At 50.7% G+C, this 16,821-nt stretch overlaps 1 protein-coding gene across 3 annotated transcripts; it reads left to right on the top strand.

Annotated features, from left to right (window-relative positions):
- The first annotated feature begins 3,331 nt into the window (after positions 1-3,331).
- On the top strand, positions 3,332-13,400 carry CNPY3 (canopy FGF signaling regulator 3). Of its 3 annotated transcripts, XM_003833282.6 has the most exons (6): positions 3,332-3,891; positions 8,621-8,744; positions 9,722-9,818; positions 11,864-11,986; positions 12,237-12,354; positions 12,705-13,400. In XM_003833282.6, the coding sequence occupies exons 1-6, from the start codon at positions 3,741-3,743 to the stop codon at positions 12,926-12,928; spliced, it is 837 nt and encodes a 278-aa protein (XP_003833330.1). In that variant the 5' UTR covers positions 3,332-3,740; the 3' UTR covers positions 12,929-13,400. The 3 variants fall into 3 exon arrangements, 2 of the variants coding, with proteins under 2 accessions (XP_003833330.1, XP_024784804.1); XR_008625618.2 differs by lacking the exons at positions 12,237-12,354; positions 12,705-13,400 and adding an exon at positions 9,558-9,619 and having other exon boundaries at positions 3,741-3,891; XM_024929036.3 differs by lacking the exon at positions 8,621-8,744 and having other exon boundaries at positions 3,748-3,891.
- The last annotated feature ends 3,421 nt before the right edge of the window (positions 13,401-16,821 follow it).

A 16,821-nucleotide genomic window follows, 5' to 3' on the forward strand; every position in this document is an offset into this window, starting at 1 on the left:
GAAAAATATTTGAATTCATGTCTATCCTGGGAGGAAGGAATTTGGCAGAGTTAGAAGTAGGAAAAATCCAGGAACGCTCCCTTGAGGAAGAGGGCTTCCTGAGATAGAACTTGGGAACTGCAGAGTGGGACTGGTGGCTGGGAAGGCGGCTGTCTCCTCCCCCCACAGCAAGGAGGGAGGCCCCCTCTTCTCACCCTGGCCCAACCTCTGTGAGAGGTCAGGGCAGAGAGCCCAGGAACCCAGGAAGGTGGGTGGTGGGTCTGATGTGAACTCTTGTACAGAGGTGAACAGGGCCAGGGTTTCTGGGGAACAGGATCGTTTTCAATAACAAGAGTATGAGATATTAATTCCAAACTTACAGTTTATTAATCAATTAAGAGTCATTATTCATTTGACAAATATTCTTTAAGTATCAACCCTGAGCCAGGTACTAAAGAGGTTTGGCTTTTTTGGTCTGGTTGTTACATAAAGAAGATTCTTGTATTGATCAAGTATGAGGCTTCCACAGTAGAGCATAACGTGTGCGTCCCCTGCTTGCCCAGCGCTGGCAGGAAATCCAGACTTTCCCAAGGGTTCTCCGCTAGTAATCACTCCAAGAGACTCTGGGTGCTGTCATGTAAATCCACCTGTCCCTTGGGCCCCATGGGATAGTCTGCTGGATCAACTTTAGTCTTCCTTCCCCCAGGGAGGGGATGGGGAACTATGCCCCAGCACCCCAACACATGGTTTCAAGGACACCCTCAGCTTCCCTGAGCCTCTGTGCTCTCTCAGCTACTGTTCCATAAAAACTCTCACTGCCTCCTCCACTGCTCATCTCTCACCAGCCTGAAAGGAGATTCTCCCACTTGTTTTGGGGATTCTTGGGTGCTGGTGGCTGGGGGTGGGAGGGTCCCATAGCTTCTACGGATGAATCTGTCCACCATCCCCACAAGGCATGTTCCTTCCCTGACACACAGACTGAGGGAGGGTGTGGGCAGGGGCCCAACTATAGCCTCAGACTTTCTCTGGCCACTATCCCTTCCCAGCTGTCCGGTCAGATGCTGAGCCCAGGCTTCTCAATCTCCACTGTCAGGCTGGCTTAATCTTATTTCCCAGGAGGGCTTCTGAGCCGAGGTGAATCAAGGGCCATGGCCAAGCTCTGAGCCTACCCAAGTATTTTATTTTATTTTATTTTATATTTTATTTTATTATTTTATTTTTTGAGACAGGGTCTCACTCTGTCCCCCAGGGTGGAGTGCAGTGGTGCGATCTCAACTCACTGCAATCTCTGTCTCCCGGGTTCCAGCAATTCTCCCACCTCAGCCTCTCAAGTAGCTGGGACTACAGGCACACGCCACCATGCCTGGCTCATTTTTGTATTTTTTGGTAGAGACAAGGTTTCACCACATTGGCCAGGCTGGTCTTGAACTTCTGACCTCAAGTGATCCGCCTGCCTTGGCCTCCAGAAGTGCTGGAATTATAAGTGTGAGCCACTGTGCCCAGCTTGAGCCAACCTAAGTCTTATCAAGCCTAGAAAACATGGAGGATCTTAGGAGGGTGTCCTGATCTTGTACACTGCGGAATTCCACATGCCACAGCCCCTGCCTATCCAAAGTGCTTTGTTACCAACACAGTTTTGGACAAGAAACTAAAGTCAGAAAGTGGCAAGGCCTGGGCCTCAGTGCTCTGAAGTCTTCATAAAATAGCATAAATATCCAACCTCTAGGAAGGAAACAAGAAGGTATCAGGGAACAGGGTTTTATAGCCAATTTGCAGACAACTTCCCAGAGAAGCAACTTTGGTCTGTGTGCGTCTGTAGGACACTGAGTTCAGGGGCAGCCTAAAGAAGACCTCAAAACCAAGAGTGCTCCTCTTTATTTTTATTTGTTTATTTTTATTTTTTGAGACGGAGTCTCGCTCTGTCGCCAGGCTGGAGTGCAGTGGCGCGATCTCGGCTCACTGCAACCTCCACCTCCAGGGTTCAAGCAATTCTCCCGCCTCAGCCTCCCAAGTAGCTGGGACTACAGGCACCCACCACCACGGCTATTTTTTTTTTTGTATTTTTAGTAGAGACAGGGTTTCACCATATTGGCCAGGCTGGTCTCGAATTCCTGACCTTGTGATCTGCCCGCCTTGGCCTCCCAAAGTGCTGGAATTACAGGCATGAACCATCGCGCCCGGCATTTATTATTTTTGAGACGGAGTCTCGCCCTGTCGCCCAGGCTGGAGTGCAATGGCGTGATCTCGGCTCACTGCAACCTCCATCTCCCCGGTTCAAGCAATTCTCCTGCCTCCACCTCCCGAGTAGCTGGGATTACAGGCGTGTGCCACCACGCCCGGCTAATTTTTTGTACCTTTAGTAGAGATGGGGTTTCAGCATCTTGGCCAGGCTGGTCTTGAACTCCTGACCTCGTGATCCACCTACCTCAGCCTCCCAAAGTGCTGGAATTATAGGCGTGAGCCACCAAGCCCGGCCTCCTCTTTATTTTTTATTTTGATTTATTTATTTTTGAGATGGGGGGGTGTGTCTCGCTATGTTGACCAGGCTGGTCTCGAACTCCTGGCCTCAAGCAGTTCTCCCTTCTTGGCCTCCCAAAGTGCTGGGATTACAGACATAAGCCACGGCGCCTGGCCTTTTTCTTCTTCTTCTTTGTTGAGACAGGGTCTCACTCTGTTGCCCAAGCTGGTCTCCAACTCCTGGGCTCAGGTGATCCTCCCGCCTCGGCCTCCCAAAGTGCTGGGATTACAGGCGTGAGCCATTAAGTGTTCCCCTTAATGACACAGCAGATGAGAGTTTTACTGAGTATCTCCTTGTGCCAGGCACCCTGTTGTTGCTGGGGAAACGGAAGGCAGAGACAATCGTTAATCGGCTAAATTTCTGCGTTCTGAGAGCTCAGAATCAAGAAATAAATAATAGGGCAGTAAAAGGGGCTGGGATTACATACAAAAAGAAAATTAATGCCTGAACTTTTTACAATCTGCTTGATAAGCTTTAATTCTATTAACCTATTTGAGCTTCCCAAGAACAGGCAAGCTCCCACAGCAGCTAGGAGGCTCACTTTGTCGTCATACAAATAGAAACAGGCTCAGAGAGGAAGTCATTTGTTCTAGTTCTCACCAGGACAAATCTACTGGGTACTAAAAAAGTGTGAAGGCTGGGGACAGTTTGAGTCGTCCTGCTTGCACCTTAAGCGCCTACAAGAGTGCCCGGCTATAACAACCACAATACCAATAATAAAATTTAAAAACAGATGTTCAGTAAGGACTTGCGGCATTAGGACCCCAGGAGGGAAGTGACGTTCGAGGAGGCGGAGAAAGCCGCGAAGACGGCCTTCCCCACATCTTCCAGCACCTGCGCGCCTGAATCCGTCCCACCCAGGTCCAGACGCAGGCTTCTTCTCCTCGGGTCCTGGTCCTGCATCCTCTCTCTCCCAGAGCCTCCGTTAGGGGGTGGGAAAGGACTTTGCCATAGGTCGCTGAGGCCACCATCTGCTCTCTTACTGGCCAAGGGCGTAAAAAGATAGTCCTCCCATTAGCTAGAGAGCAAACCCCAGAAAGCCTATTGGCTGCGCCGTCCGCGGGCCTTGCTCCGCTTTGAAGGCGGGCTGCGGCTGCGAGAGGAGGGCGGGCGGGAGGCTAGCTGTTGTCGTGGTTGCTCGGAGGCACGTGTGCAGTCCCGGAAGCGGCGAGGGGAAACTGCTCCGCGCTCGCCGCGGGAGGAGGAACCGCCCGGTCCTTTAGGGTCCGGGCCCGGCGGGGCCATGGATTCTTTGCCTGAGCCCGCGTCCCGCTGTCTTCTGCTTCTTCCCTTGCTGCTGCTGCTGCTGCTGCTGCTGCCGGCCCCGGAGCTGGGCCCGAGCCAGGCCGGAGCTGAGGAGAACGACTGGGTTCGCCTGCCCAGCAAATGCGAAGGTGAGGAGGCGGGGCCCGTGGGGCGTATCCTGCCGGAGGGGCTGGCTCCAGCGGTGGTGCTTGCGGAGCAGCGTCGGGGGTTGCAAGGTTCCGAGCTCTGCAGGGTGTCTTCCTTCCTTGAACATGCTGTGCGCCGGGACGCTGCGGCGGACGAGAGATCTGGTCCCGGTACCCCTGGAGTTCACACATTGGTAGAAACAAGCAATGATAATTCAGAGTAGTAGATGCCATGATAGGGGAGGTACAGAGCTTCCTTTTGGGGGCCGGACGAGGAGCATCTGGTCTAGCCTGGAGTGGGGGAGGGGGTGGGCGAAGGCTGTGTGCCGAGGGGAGTCAAAGAGGGCTTCATACAGGAAGCACGAAGAGGCATTAGGAGTTAGCCGGGTGAAGAGAAGTGGAAAGAGAGGGGCCCACTCAGGAAACTACAGAGGCAGAGGCCTGCCGGCTGAGAAGCTAAGAACGAGTTTGAGGAACTGAAAAGCTCCAGATGACTCATCTTGGGGGAAAAAAACCTAAGACTTTCCCCTTTTGCCCTCACTGCAACCCAATCTGTGTAGTTGTCTGTTGCACCCACTAACAACTACTCGAAGGCAGGAATTTTGTCTTAGATACGTATTCACACAGTGTCTGGTAGGCACTCAATAAATGTTTTGAGAATACAGATGATTAAATGGGAGACTGTGGGTGTGTGTGAGGAGGAGGATCTGGATCTGAGGAGCCCTTTGGGGGAACAGTAGAGCCTATGGGGAACTTGAAAGAAGATTTTAGGACTTTGGAGAAAAGGTGAGTCCCAAAGACATAGGCGTTGAGGAACTACAGAGAGAGAGGGAGCTACCAGCGAGCCAGGACTATAAAGGAGCTATTTCTTTTTCCTCAACTCCGTCCCTTAGTTTTTCCTCAGACCTTACAGTCATGCCTGCCTTCCCAGCCCCGTAACCCCAGGGCCCCCAGAAAGTTGGCTGTGAATCTCTCATCTGAATTGAAAGCCTACATCAGGCCAGATGTTCCCTAAACACTGGAAAGTGGGTTTGGGGTAAGTTTCGGACACATAATCCTTCCATTAGAGAGATTAAAAGGATGCTTTAGAGATAAGCCGACTTCACTGGTAGGGCACCCAGTATGAGTTCAAGCCTGTGCCTTCCCCCGTACTTTCTTTTCTTTTTTTCCTTTTTTTTTTTTTTTTTTTTTATGAGACAGTCTGGCTCTGTTGCCCAGGCTGGAGTGCAGTGGCGAGATCTCGGCTTATTGCAACCTCTGCCTCCTAGGTTCAAACGATTTTCCTGTCTCAGCCTCCTGAGTAGCTGGGATTACAGGCGCATGCCACCATGCCCAGCTAATTTTTGTGTTTTTAGTAGAGATGGGATTTCATCATATTGGTCAGGCTGGTCTTGAACTCCTGACAGTGCTGGGCTTATAGGCGTGAGCCTCTGCTCCTGGCCGCCCTTTCACTTTTCGCTCTTCCTCTAGTCCTGATAGCTTTTTTTTTTTTTTTTTTTGAGATGGAGTTTCGCTCTTATTGCCCAGGCTGGAATGCAGTGGCGCGATCTCGGCTCACCGCAACCTCCGGTGACCCACCCTCCTCGGCCTTACAAAGTATTGGGATTACAGGCATGAGCCACCGTGCCTGGCCTTTTTTTTTTTTTGAGACGGAGTCTTGCTCTGTCGCCCAGTCTGGAGTGCAGTGGTGCGACCTTGACTCGCTGCAACCTCCGTCCCCCAGGTTCAAGGATTCTTCTACCTCAGCCTCCCGAGTAGGTGGGACTACAGGTGTGTGCCACCACTCCCGGCTATTTTTAGTAGAGACGGGTTTTCACCATGTTGGCCAGGCTGGTCTCGAACTCCTGAACTCGGGTGATCCGCCCACCTTAGCCTCCCAAAGTGCTGGGATTACAGGCGTGAGCCACTGCACCCAGCCCAGCTAACTGATAGCCTTTCAGCGTTTCCCTTCCTCTTCTCTTTCTTTTCTGTCTTATTATTATTATTATTATTTTTTTGAGACGGAGTCTTGCTCTGTTGCCCAGGCTGGAGTGCAATGGCGCAACCTCGGCTCACTGCAACCTCTGCCTCCAGGGTTCAAGTGATTCTCCTGCCTCAACCTCCTGAATAGCTGGGATTACAGGCACCTGCCATCATGCCCGGGTAATTTTTGTATTTTTGTAGAGACTGGGTTTCACCATGTTGGCCAGGTTGGTCTTGAACTCCTGACCTCAGGTGATCCTCCCACCTCAGCCTTCCAAATTGCTGGGATTACAGGCATGAGCCTCCGTGCCCAGCCTGTATTCTGTCTTATTCTGATATCAAAGAGCCCATACTCTCCCTCTTATTATTCTCATAGCCTAAGGACCTCACATTTATTCTCCTTAGGCAACATTCACAGACTCACGGAAGCATAGAGATGCCCAGGATCTCTATATCTCTATATCTAGAGATCATTCTAGTCTACCCTCATTTGGTAACTGATGAAGATTAATTGAAAAGGGATTTGCAGTCACAGGATGGCTTGGCAAACTCCAACCGTTAGGTTCATCTTAATAGTATATTTGTTTGTATTATTATTACACCTTTGTTATTAAATGCTGACTGTGTCTAGCCCACCAAGCCTGCCTCCTGGCTCAGTAGCCTGAGTGGAACAGGCCTCGGCACAGAAGAAGGAGAACCTGCCCGGAAAAAAAGAGTGGGTGGATGTCAGTGAGGGTCTGGTGTCTGCGCCATGAATCTCCTGTGAGTCTAGTTCTGGGTGGGATCCGCAGAGGAGGTCTTGAAGAGGTAATGTTTGGAAGAGCTGGAAAGCAAGGCTGTGGTTGATGGGTATGAGAGAGAAAGGATGTTCCAAACCTCCCCTTTCCCCACTCCTGGGGAGGGCGTGGGAGGAGGGGTAAGTGGTGCTAGAAAAATGATGTGCCTGCACAGAGTACAGGACAGAAGAGGGGAGGGAGCCCAGATGGTCCTGGATGGAGAGCTGGGGAGGTGAGACATCCCCAGTTCATTGCAGACTTGAAGATCACCAGCTTATTACTTGGAATTTTTATGTGTTTCAAATTCTCCAAGCCATTGATTAATTTCACCAAGCAGGCCTCCAGGGGATGTATTTATTTTTGTGGTAAATTGGTATTCTAGCAGACTGTGCTGTCAGTGTTAAAACTGCTGATGGCATTTAGCCTTCAGACTGGTATTCCATTCAGAGGCATCAGAAGACGGTCTCTATCAACAAGATTTATCGAGCGTCCAGCATATATCAAGTCCCAGGCTAAGGAAATACGAAAAAATCTAATACATAATGCACATTTTGGGGACCCTTGTGGTCTATGTGGAGAGACACATCAAATGACTGAGGGTCCTTAGGGAGAGCATGGATCCTGCAGAGGCCCAGAGTGAAATCTAGAGCAATTGGCATTAGTGCAGAATGGCTTCCTGGGGGAGAGGCTTATAATGCGAGGTGGGCAGGATGGACAGAGAAGCCCTTAGAAGGCATTAAGTATTTTCCTAGGGCCTCAGGCACTTCACACCCTCGGTGGTAGCACTGTAGCACTCTATACAGTGGTAGTTATTTGTCTACACCTTTATCTGCTGCATTAGACTGAGTATCTGGAAGGGAGGGGACCTTGTTTTCATCTCTGTATCCCCAGGCTGACACGTAGGAGTTGCCTAATAACTATTTGAGGAAGGGTAAGAGGAAATGAGGAAATAAATGTGCGGAGACAGTAGGAACGAGAGCTCTCTGGAGGGCATGGAGCAAATTAACTTGGTAGAAATAGAGCTGATGTTGGAACACATATGAAATCAAGTAATCTAACAACCATAAAAGATGTTTCGGGGACAATTAAGGAAATTTGAATATGGACTACTGGGTGATGTTGGAATTGTTAATTTTCGAAGTATCATAATTGTTCTATGGTTATGTAGGAGGAGGTCTTTTTTCTCAGGAGATACATGATGATATATTTACCTCAAAAGGTCATGTTTGCCACTTACTTTCAAGATGGTGTAGCAAAAGAAATGTATATATTGTTGAGATATTATATATTATATATTGGAGAGAGAATGTGGCAAACTATTAACAACTGTTGAATACAAGTGGAAGGTATTCATTGTGTTCTTTCAGCTTTTCTGTATGTATGCAATTTTACAAAGTAAAATGATAGACCCTGGCGTGGTGGCTCACGCCTGTAATCCCAGCACTTTGTGAGGCCGAGGTGGGCGGATCACTTGAGGTCAGGAGTTCAAGACCAGCCTACCCAACAAGATGAAACCTGTCTCTACTAAAAATACAGAATTAGCCGTGCATGGTGGTGCATGCCTGTAATCCCAGCTACTTGGGAGGCTGATGCAAGAGAATCACTTGAACCCAGGAGCTGAGATCTCATCATTGTACTGTAGCCTGGGCAACAAGAACGAAACTCCATCTCAAAAAAAAAAAAAGGAATACGAAGAACAATTGCTTAAGGGCAGGATTTACAGTAAGTACATGCTCTTACACAAGAAACAGTAGATAAAATAGAAATCCTAGAGGCATTCCTGGAACTGGGGTTAATCAGAAGTCAACATGGCACATTAGCATCCAAGATGGAGTTGCTTTAGCCTCCACAGGTTCTAACTCCTTCCCTGCCTTGAGTGCTGATTTTGGTCCTCCAGTCTAGGAAAGGATGCCCACCTGGATCTGTTTTGCTGGGAGCTGGCCTCCCATTAGACTCATGTGCACTCAGTGGGCTGTGCTACCTCCCTCCCCCAGTGTGTAAATATGTTGCTGTGGAGCTGAAGTCAGCCTTTGAGGAAACCGGCAAGACCAAGGAGGTGATTGGCACGGGCTATGGCATCCTGGACCAGAAGGCCTCTGGAGTCAAATACACCAAGTCGTAAGTGAATGGGGACTCACTGGCCTGGCCTGCATTGCTGCTGGAGGCTTCAGGGGTTTGGAGTTCCCTTCTCCTAGCTAGGCAAACCCCCTACAAGGGCATCATTTGTAACCAAGACCTGAGTTTGCCCACTGATTCTGTCCCCAGCTAATTGGGTGACGTGCATAAATCCCTTAACTTCTTTATGCTTCAGCAGATTTCTCATCTCTAAAAGCAAGACTGTTGGACTATATCATTGATTCTCAGACGCTTGGATTTCACAGAGCAATGCAAGTTTTTTTTTGCGACGGAGTTTCACTCTTGTTGCCCAGGCTGGAGTGCAATGGCATGATCTTCGCTCACTGCAACCTCTGCCTCCCGGGTTCAAGAGATTTTCCTGCCTCAGCCTCCCAAGTAGCTGGGATTACAGGCATGTGCCATCACGCCCAGCTAATTTTCTGTATTTTTTTAGTAGAGATGGAGTTTCACCATGTTGGTTAGGCTGGTCTCGAACTCCTGACCTGAGATGATCCGCCTGCCTCGGCCTCCCAAAGTGCTGGGATTACAGGTGTGAGCCACCACACCCGGCCACAGTGCAATTTTTTAAAACATTAGTAACAGGATTACCAGCTTTTTATTTTGCTAGGTACAAATATAGTTTTTAAAAACCCAATTCTGTCAGCTGTGATCATCCTTTCAAAGAGAATGATATTTTACTATCAAAATTTAATAATTTTGCTTTATCAAAAAATCTAAATACTGAATCATTTAGCTTTATAAAAAATTCCTTCCCTTAGAGCTGTTAAAATTTTGTCTCTCTGGTCTGTGTTCCAGCATTTCAGATCCCCCAGACCAGATGACCTATCTTCCTTCCAGCTCTGAGTCACTTCCCATTGGTGAGATGTGCAGGTGTTGGGGCACAGGGCTGGAGGGACAGACCACTAACCCACTGCGGCTAGGAGGGGAACTCAGTTCCTCTCATCCTCCTGTCTTGGCAGGGACTTGCGGTTAATCGAAGTGACTGAGACCATTTGCAAGAGGCTCCTGGATTATAGCCTGCACAAGGAGAGGACCGGCAGCAACCGATTTGCCAAGGTTGGATTCGGGATTGTCCTTCATCCGCTCTGGGGTCAGGCCTGCATGTATCTTAGTGTGTCTGCTGGTGTGAGTGTGATTTGAAGATGACCACTTGGGATCTTCCTTCATTGCCTCTTCCCATTCTTTGATTGCCGTTTGTGCTCCTCCCCTCTTGAGTGGTCTCATTTTTCAGGCACATGCATGAGGGTCTGGGCCTGTTCATGAGGGTCCTGCTTCAATCTCAGACACAGGCAGAAATGCTCCACAGTTGCTGCCCCCGTGGGAACCTAAAGACACTAGAACAGAGAGAACTCAGCAAGATCCAGGATGTGCAGAAAGGTGGGGGTTTAGGCGAGGTGTCAGAGGACACCTGGGGGGGAGTGACTGCCCAGTCCCATCTCTGGGTCCACACAGCACCTCCCACAACCCCGCTGGGATGCCCTTGTGACGGCCCATGTACTCAATATGTGTACGAGTGCTTTTCTCTCTGGAGAATGAGCTGCTTACAACAAGGCCCATAGTTCTTACTCTCTACATCTTCAGTGCCTGGCACAGGGTAAGATAGTTGCCACCCACATTTTTCTAGGTAAGTTTCCTTCTAGCAAAGGATACCATTCATAAACTCCTGGGATACCTAAGGGAATAGTCTCAAGCAGCAGAAATTTGTATGAATTTTGCACTCAGTAATAAATCTGTGTTTGCTTTAATAAAAAGTGTTTAAGAATTATTTTTCATAGCAAGAAAAAAATGAGAAACAATCTAACTCTACCAATAGGGGATTAAATACGTTGATCCAGCCGTTTGGTGGACTAGTATGCGGCTGGAAACGAAGCATGGGGAGGCTCTTTAGGAACTGAATTCAATTGATTTTCAAGGTTTTTGTTTGTTTGTTTGTTTTGGAGACAGAGTCTCACACTCTGTTGCCCAAGCTGGAGCGCAGTGGTGCGATCTCAGCTCATTGCAACCTCCACCTTCCAGATTCAAGCTATTCTCCCACCTCAGCCTCCTGAGTAGCTGGGATTACAGGCACCGACCACCACGCCCGACTAATTTTTGTGTTTTTTAGTAGAAACGGGGTTTCACCATGCTGGCCAGGGGGTCTCGAACTCCTGACCTCAGGTGATCAGCCCACCTTGGCCTCTCAAAGTGCTGGGATTACAGGCATGAGCCACTGCACCCAGCCCTTCAAGGTATAAGTAAAAAGGGCAAGTGCAAAATAGTGTGTATGCTATACCACTGCTTGTGTAAAAAGGCGGGGGGAGGATATATTTAGATATTGGTATTTGTATGAGTTATCTCTGGGAAAATAGAGGAAATGGATAGTATGTTTTCTCTGGGGATAAGACCTAGGCAGCTAGCAGAGATAGTTTTTACAGAATAAAGGGTCTACCTGCCTCAGCTATGCCTTTTTCCCACTGAGGAAAGACACAACCCAGGAAGAACGGAACAGCAGGTCTGGATGATATGGGAGTGTCTCCAGCCATAGTGAGGGGAAAGAGCTAAGACAAACCTATTTCCTGGAAAAGAAGCATAAAGCCAAAGGGCCTGAGGGCAGCCGCAGGTCTTTTTGAAGCGATGAGGTGTGCAGAGGCAGATCAGGGGGTATATGTGCAGGGGTTGTGGGAAGCAGGCCTAAAAGAGGGAAGAGGAAGGTCAGGTCAAGGATGAGGCCAGGTGCAGTGGCTCACGCCTGTAATCTCAGCATTTTGGGAGGCTGAGGTGAGTGGAACACTTGATGCTAGGAGTTCGAGACCAGCCTGACCAACATGACAAAACCCCAACTCTACAAAAATTAGCCGGGTATGGTGGCACGCCTTTGTAGTCCCAGCTACTTGGGAGGCTGAGGCAGGAAAATCGCTTGAACCTGGGAGGCAGAGGTTGCAGTGAGCTGAGACGCTCCAACCTGGGCGACAGAGTGAGACTCCTTCTCAAAAAAAAAGGATGAGGGTCCTTAGAGGGCGTTGAGCATTGGTCTTATAGCTGGGTTCTTAGCCACCACTGGGAGACGAGGGTGGGAGGGAGAGAAGGGAGCTCCGCCTGCCATATCTGGTCGCTTCTTCCAGGGCATGTCAGAGACCTTTGAGACATTACACAACCTGGTACACAAAGGGGTCAAGGTGGTGATGGACATCCCCTATGAGCTGTGGAACGAGACTTCTGCAGAGGTGGCTGACCTCAAGAAGCAGGTACAGGCCCTTCAGCCCTTGGAAGGGTTGCTGTGCCCAGTGAGGGGCTGGTGGGGATTGGGTCTGCTCTGAGGAAGTCCACCCAGGCCGGGGTGGCTTTGGTCAGGTCATTTCACCTCTCTGGCCTCAGTTTCCTTAGGTGAACCGCTGCCACTGCCTACCTTGCAGTGGGTTGCGAGGCTTAGCTGAGCTCCTCTAGGAGCGAGTCAGGTGCTGGGGCTTTGCCAATATGAGGTATTATGATTAACAGTGCGATGTGCTGGTGGAAGAGTTTGAGGAGGTGATCGAGGACTGGTACAGGAACCACCAGGAGGAAGACCTGACTGAATTCCTCTGCGCCAACCACGTGCTGAAGGGAAAAGACACCAGTGAGTTTGGGGAAGCAAGGGCAGGCTGGCTCTGGATGATTTGTTTGCTCTCCCTTGGGGGAGGTGGGTAGGAGGAGAAACAGAGGGCATTGTAGGATCTCTGCCCTCGGAAGGCTTGATTGGCAAGACATGGTGAAGTAAGAGTCACTGAAACCAGGTGCAGAATGATGGGCAGACAAGTCAGATGCCCCCAGAGGGGCCTGGTGGCCACAGCGAGAGGCAGGAGGCAGGGAGGCTGATGTCAAGCACAGTCCCAGTTGCTACTCCCACGGCTCACTGCTCAGTGCTCCTTGCCCAGCACCCCAGCCCTGAGGCACTTCTGTTGAGGGTCTCTCTCCTCCACACCCTAGGTTGCCTGGCAGAGCAGTGGTCCGGCAAGAAGGGAGACACAGCTGCCCTGGGAGGGAAGAAGTCCAAGAAGAAGAGCAGCAGGGCCAAGGCAGCAGGCGGCAGGAGTAGCAGCAGCAAACAAAGGAAGGAGCTGGGTGGCCTTGAGGGAGACCCCAGCCCCGAGGAGGATGAGGGCATCCAGAAGGCATCCCCTCTCACACACAGCCCCCCTGATGAGCTCTGAGCCCACCCAGCGTCCTCTGTCCTGAGACCCCTGATTTTGAAGCTGAGGAGTCAGGGGCATGGCTCTGGCAGGCCGGGATGGCCCCGCAGCCTTCAGCCCCTCCTTGCCTTGGCTGTGCCCTCTTCTGCCAAGGAAAGACACAAGCCCCAGGAAGAACTCAGAGCCGTCATGGGTAGCCCACGCCGTCCTTTCCCCTCCCCAAGTGTTTCTCTCCTGACCCAGGGTTCAGGCAGGCCTTGTGGTTTCAGGACTGCAAGGACTCCAATGTGAACTCAGGAGGGGCAGGTGTCAGAACTGGGCACCAGGACTGGAGCCCCCTCCGGAGACCAAACTCACCATCCCTCAGTCCTCCCCAACAGGGTACTAGGACTGCAGCCCCCTGTAGCTCCTCTCTGCTTACCCCTCCTGTGGACACCTTGCACTCTGCCTGGCCCTTCCCAGAGCCCAAAGAGTAAAAGTGTTCTGGTTCTGATTTCTGAGTCCTCTGCAGCCCTCAGAGGTGCCCTGGAGCCTCTTGTTCTTTCCTGCCCCTCGCCTTCCAGCCCATGGGGCTGAGGAGGGGAAGGCTAAACCCACCCACTCTCGGGAGCAGCAAGTGCTGGGAAGGCCCAGGGTTGTCTTGGGGTGAGGGGAGGCATGGGCATAGGATGAGGCCCAGGGCAGTGCACTGACCTTACGCTGCTCCCTTGTGTCCTGGACACCTGGCTGCCGTTCCCTCCCTCCCTCTCTCCTGCTGCTCCTCTTCCCAAGGCCTCCCATTTGTTGTGTAAAATGCAGTGTTTACCTGGCCAGCTCCCGCCCCTGTTCCTACTTCCACCTGGCCTTGACTGTTGGTCCTGAACCTTGTTCTCTGACGACCACACTTGATCACTCAGGTTCCTAGCTGTCGTACCTGGAGTGCAGTTGGGAGGACACCCGGTTCCCAACACCATCTGGTCACACCATGTTCCTCAGGGCCAAGGGAGGAGCAGAGAGGCTGGCCTCTAGGGAGAAGGGGTGGGAAGCTCAGGCACCTCCCAGTTTGTCCTGAAGGCAGGGATCGGGGCAATTGGTACAGTAGTGATGACAATTGTATGTATTCAAATTGTATGCTTTAACTTTTACTATTACCACACTCTTGTGAGGTGTGCTGTTAACCTCATTGTGTAGAGGAGAAAACAGGCTAGAGTCAAGTGATATGCTTGGAGTCAGGTGACCTTGGAGTCAAGGTCCTGCTGTTAAGGAGTGGTATAGCTGGGACGCAGACACTGGCGTTCAGATTACAAATCCATGGTACTTCCACTCTCCACAGCTGCCAGGGCCTCTTCCCCCAACCCCTGGCACTGACAGTGTGAGTTGTATCGAACTGGTTTAGTTTCTTGGCCTTAACCTGTCACCACCACCAAGATTCTTTTTGTTTTGTTTTGTTTTGTTTTTTTGAAGCGGAATCTCACTCTGTTGCCCAGGCTGGAGTGCAGTGGTGTGATCTTGGCTCACTGCATCGTCTGCCTCCCGGGTTCAAGCAATTCTCTGCCTTAGCCTCCCGAGTAGCTGGGATTACAGGCGCCTGCTACCACGCCCAGCTAATTTTTTTGTATTTGTAGTAGAGACGGGGTTTCACCATCTTGGCCAGGATAGTTTTGAACTCCTGACCTCATGATCCATCTGCCTCGGCTTCCCAAAGTGTTGGGATTACAGGTGGGAGCCACTGCGCCTGGCCTGACCACCACCAAGATTCCTAAAAGGCGAATAGGAAGCAGCTGTGGCTTATTGGAAGGAAAGAATGGCAGCAAGTCCTGGGGGAGCTGTGCCCGCACCAGATTTCCCGTGAGCACCCACACTGCAACTCTACCTCACACTTCCAGGCTAGGCCCAGTGGGTAGGAGGGATACACTGCTGAAGCCTCCCTGCGTCCATTGCAGCGGCTCTGGGGGCCGAACTGGGAGTGAGGGGCCCCCTCATAGCCTGGTCCCAGCCTCTCCCCCTCTACCAGGTTAGGGCAGCCAAGGCCATAGAGAGTGGAACAGAATGGAATCTGTCTCTCCTTAAGCTGTTGAGGATGACGCCAGGTCCTGGGAAAATGATACTGTCTTGGTCCAGCCTCCACCTCTGCGTCTCCAGGACTGATGTTCCCCCTGTTAAAGGAGCTGGTGAGCAGTGAGATTACAGTCTAGATGCAGGTCTTGTCCTGGACTTTGTTCTGAGCATAGAAAATGGCTGGGGGTGAGGTGGAGGGGCTGGTACCCAGGGCAGGGATGTGTTTCCTGCCCCCTGAACTGTCTAGGATTTGGTGGCCACCCTCTGATTCCCCCATTCTATCACTAACAGCACTTCAAGGCCTGGCTTACTTCTGTCCCCACAGCTTCATTGATTTTGTTTTTTGTTTTTTGTTTTGTTTTGGGTCTTTTTTTTTTTTTTTTTTTGAGACAGAGTCTCACTCTGTTGCCCAGGCTGGAGTGCAGTGTCACAATCTCAGCTCACTGCAACCTCCGCCTCCTGGGTTCAAGTGATTCTCTGCTTCAGCCTCCCAAGTAGCTGGGATTACAGGCAACCGCCACCACACCCAGCTAATTTTTGTATTTTCAGTAGAGACGGGGTTTCCCCATGTTGGCCAGGCTGTTCTCGAACTCCTGACCTCAAGTGATCCACCTGCCTTGGCCTCCCAAAGTGCTGGGATTACAGGCAGGAACTACCATGCCTAGCCCTTTCCCCTACCTTTCTTTTTTGGAACAGGATCTCCCTTTGTCACCCAGGCTGGAATGCAGTGGCGTGATCATGACTCACTGCAAGCCTCAACCTCTCAGGCCCAAGTGATCCTCCTGAATAGTTGGGACCATAGGTATGCACCACTGTACCTGGCTAATTTAAACATCTTATTTTTTGTATACCAGGTGTGGAGGCTCACACCTGTAATCCCAGCACTTTGGGAGACCAAGGCTGGAGGATCACTTGAACCCAGGAGTTCGAGACTAGCCTAGGCAACATAGTGAGACCATGCGTCTAAAAAAAGAAAAAATTATTTAAATACTTTTTTATTTGTTTGCAAGAGTCTCACTCTGTCACCCAGGCTGGAGTGCACTGGCACAATCTTGGCTCACTGCAACCTCTTCCTCCTGGGTTCAAGTGATTATCCTGCTTCAGCCTCCCGAGTAGCTGGGATTACAGCCACACACAACCACGTCTGGCTAATTTTTGTATTTTTAATAGAGACGGGGTTTCACCATGATGGCCAGGCTGGTCTCGAACTCCTCACCTCAGATGATTCACCCACCTCGGCCTCTCAGAGTGCTAGGATTACAGGTATGAGCCACCGTACCCGGCCAATAATTTTTTTAATTTTTAATTTATTTTTTGGGCCTGGTGTGGTTTCAGCCTCTTATTTGGGAGGCTGAGGCAGGACAATTGCTTGAAACCAAGAGGCGGAGGTTGCAGTGAGCCGAGATTGCACCACTGCACTCCAGCCTGGGTGACAGAGTGAGACTCCATCCCCCGCAACCAAAAAAAAAAAAAAATTTGTAGCAACAGGGTCTCCACATGTTGGCCAGGCTGGTCTCAAACTCCTGGACTCAAGCAATCCTCCCATCTCGGCCTCCCAAAGTGCTGGGATTACAGGTGTGAGCCACCATGCCTGGCCTCATTGATTTTTAAAGTAGGACAAGGTAAAGATCTAACCCCCAAGCCAGGTGTGGTGGCTCATGGCTGTAATCCCAGCACTTTGGGAGGCCGAGATGGGCGGTTCACCTGAGGTCAGCCTGGGCGACAGAGGGAGACTCCATCTCAAAAAAAAAATAAAAAAACTCCTTACTGAGGTGTTGGCCCAGTGGCCCAATCCCAGGCCCTGACCCAGTCTTGAGGGCAGGCAGTGTTGTCACTGCTTTGCTCTTTGACCTGTGGTTACTGCTTCCCAAGGGCCA

Source organism: Pan paniscus, chromosome 5 (assembly GCF_029289425.2).
Source record: "Pan paniscus chromosome 5, NHGRI_mPanPan1-v2.0_pri, whole genome shotgun sequence".
Lineage (NCBI taxonomy): Eukaryota > Metazoa > Chordata > Mammalia > Primates > Hominidae > Pan > Pan paniscus.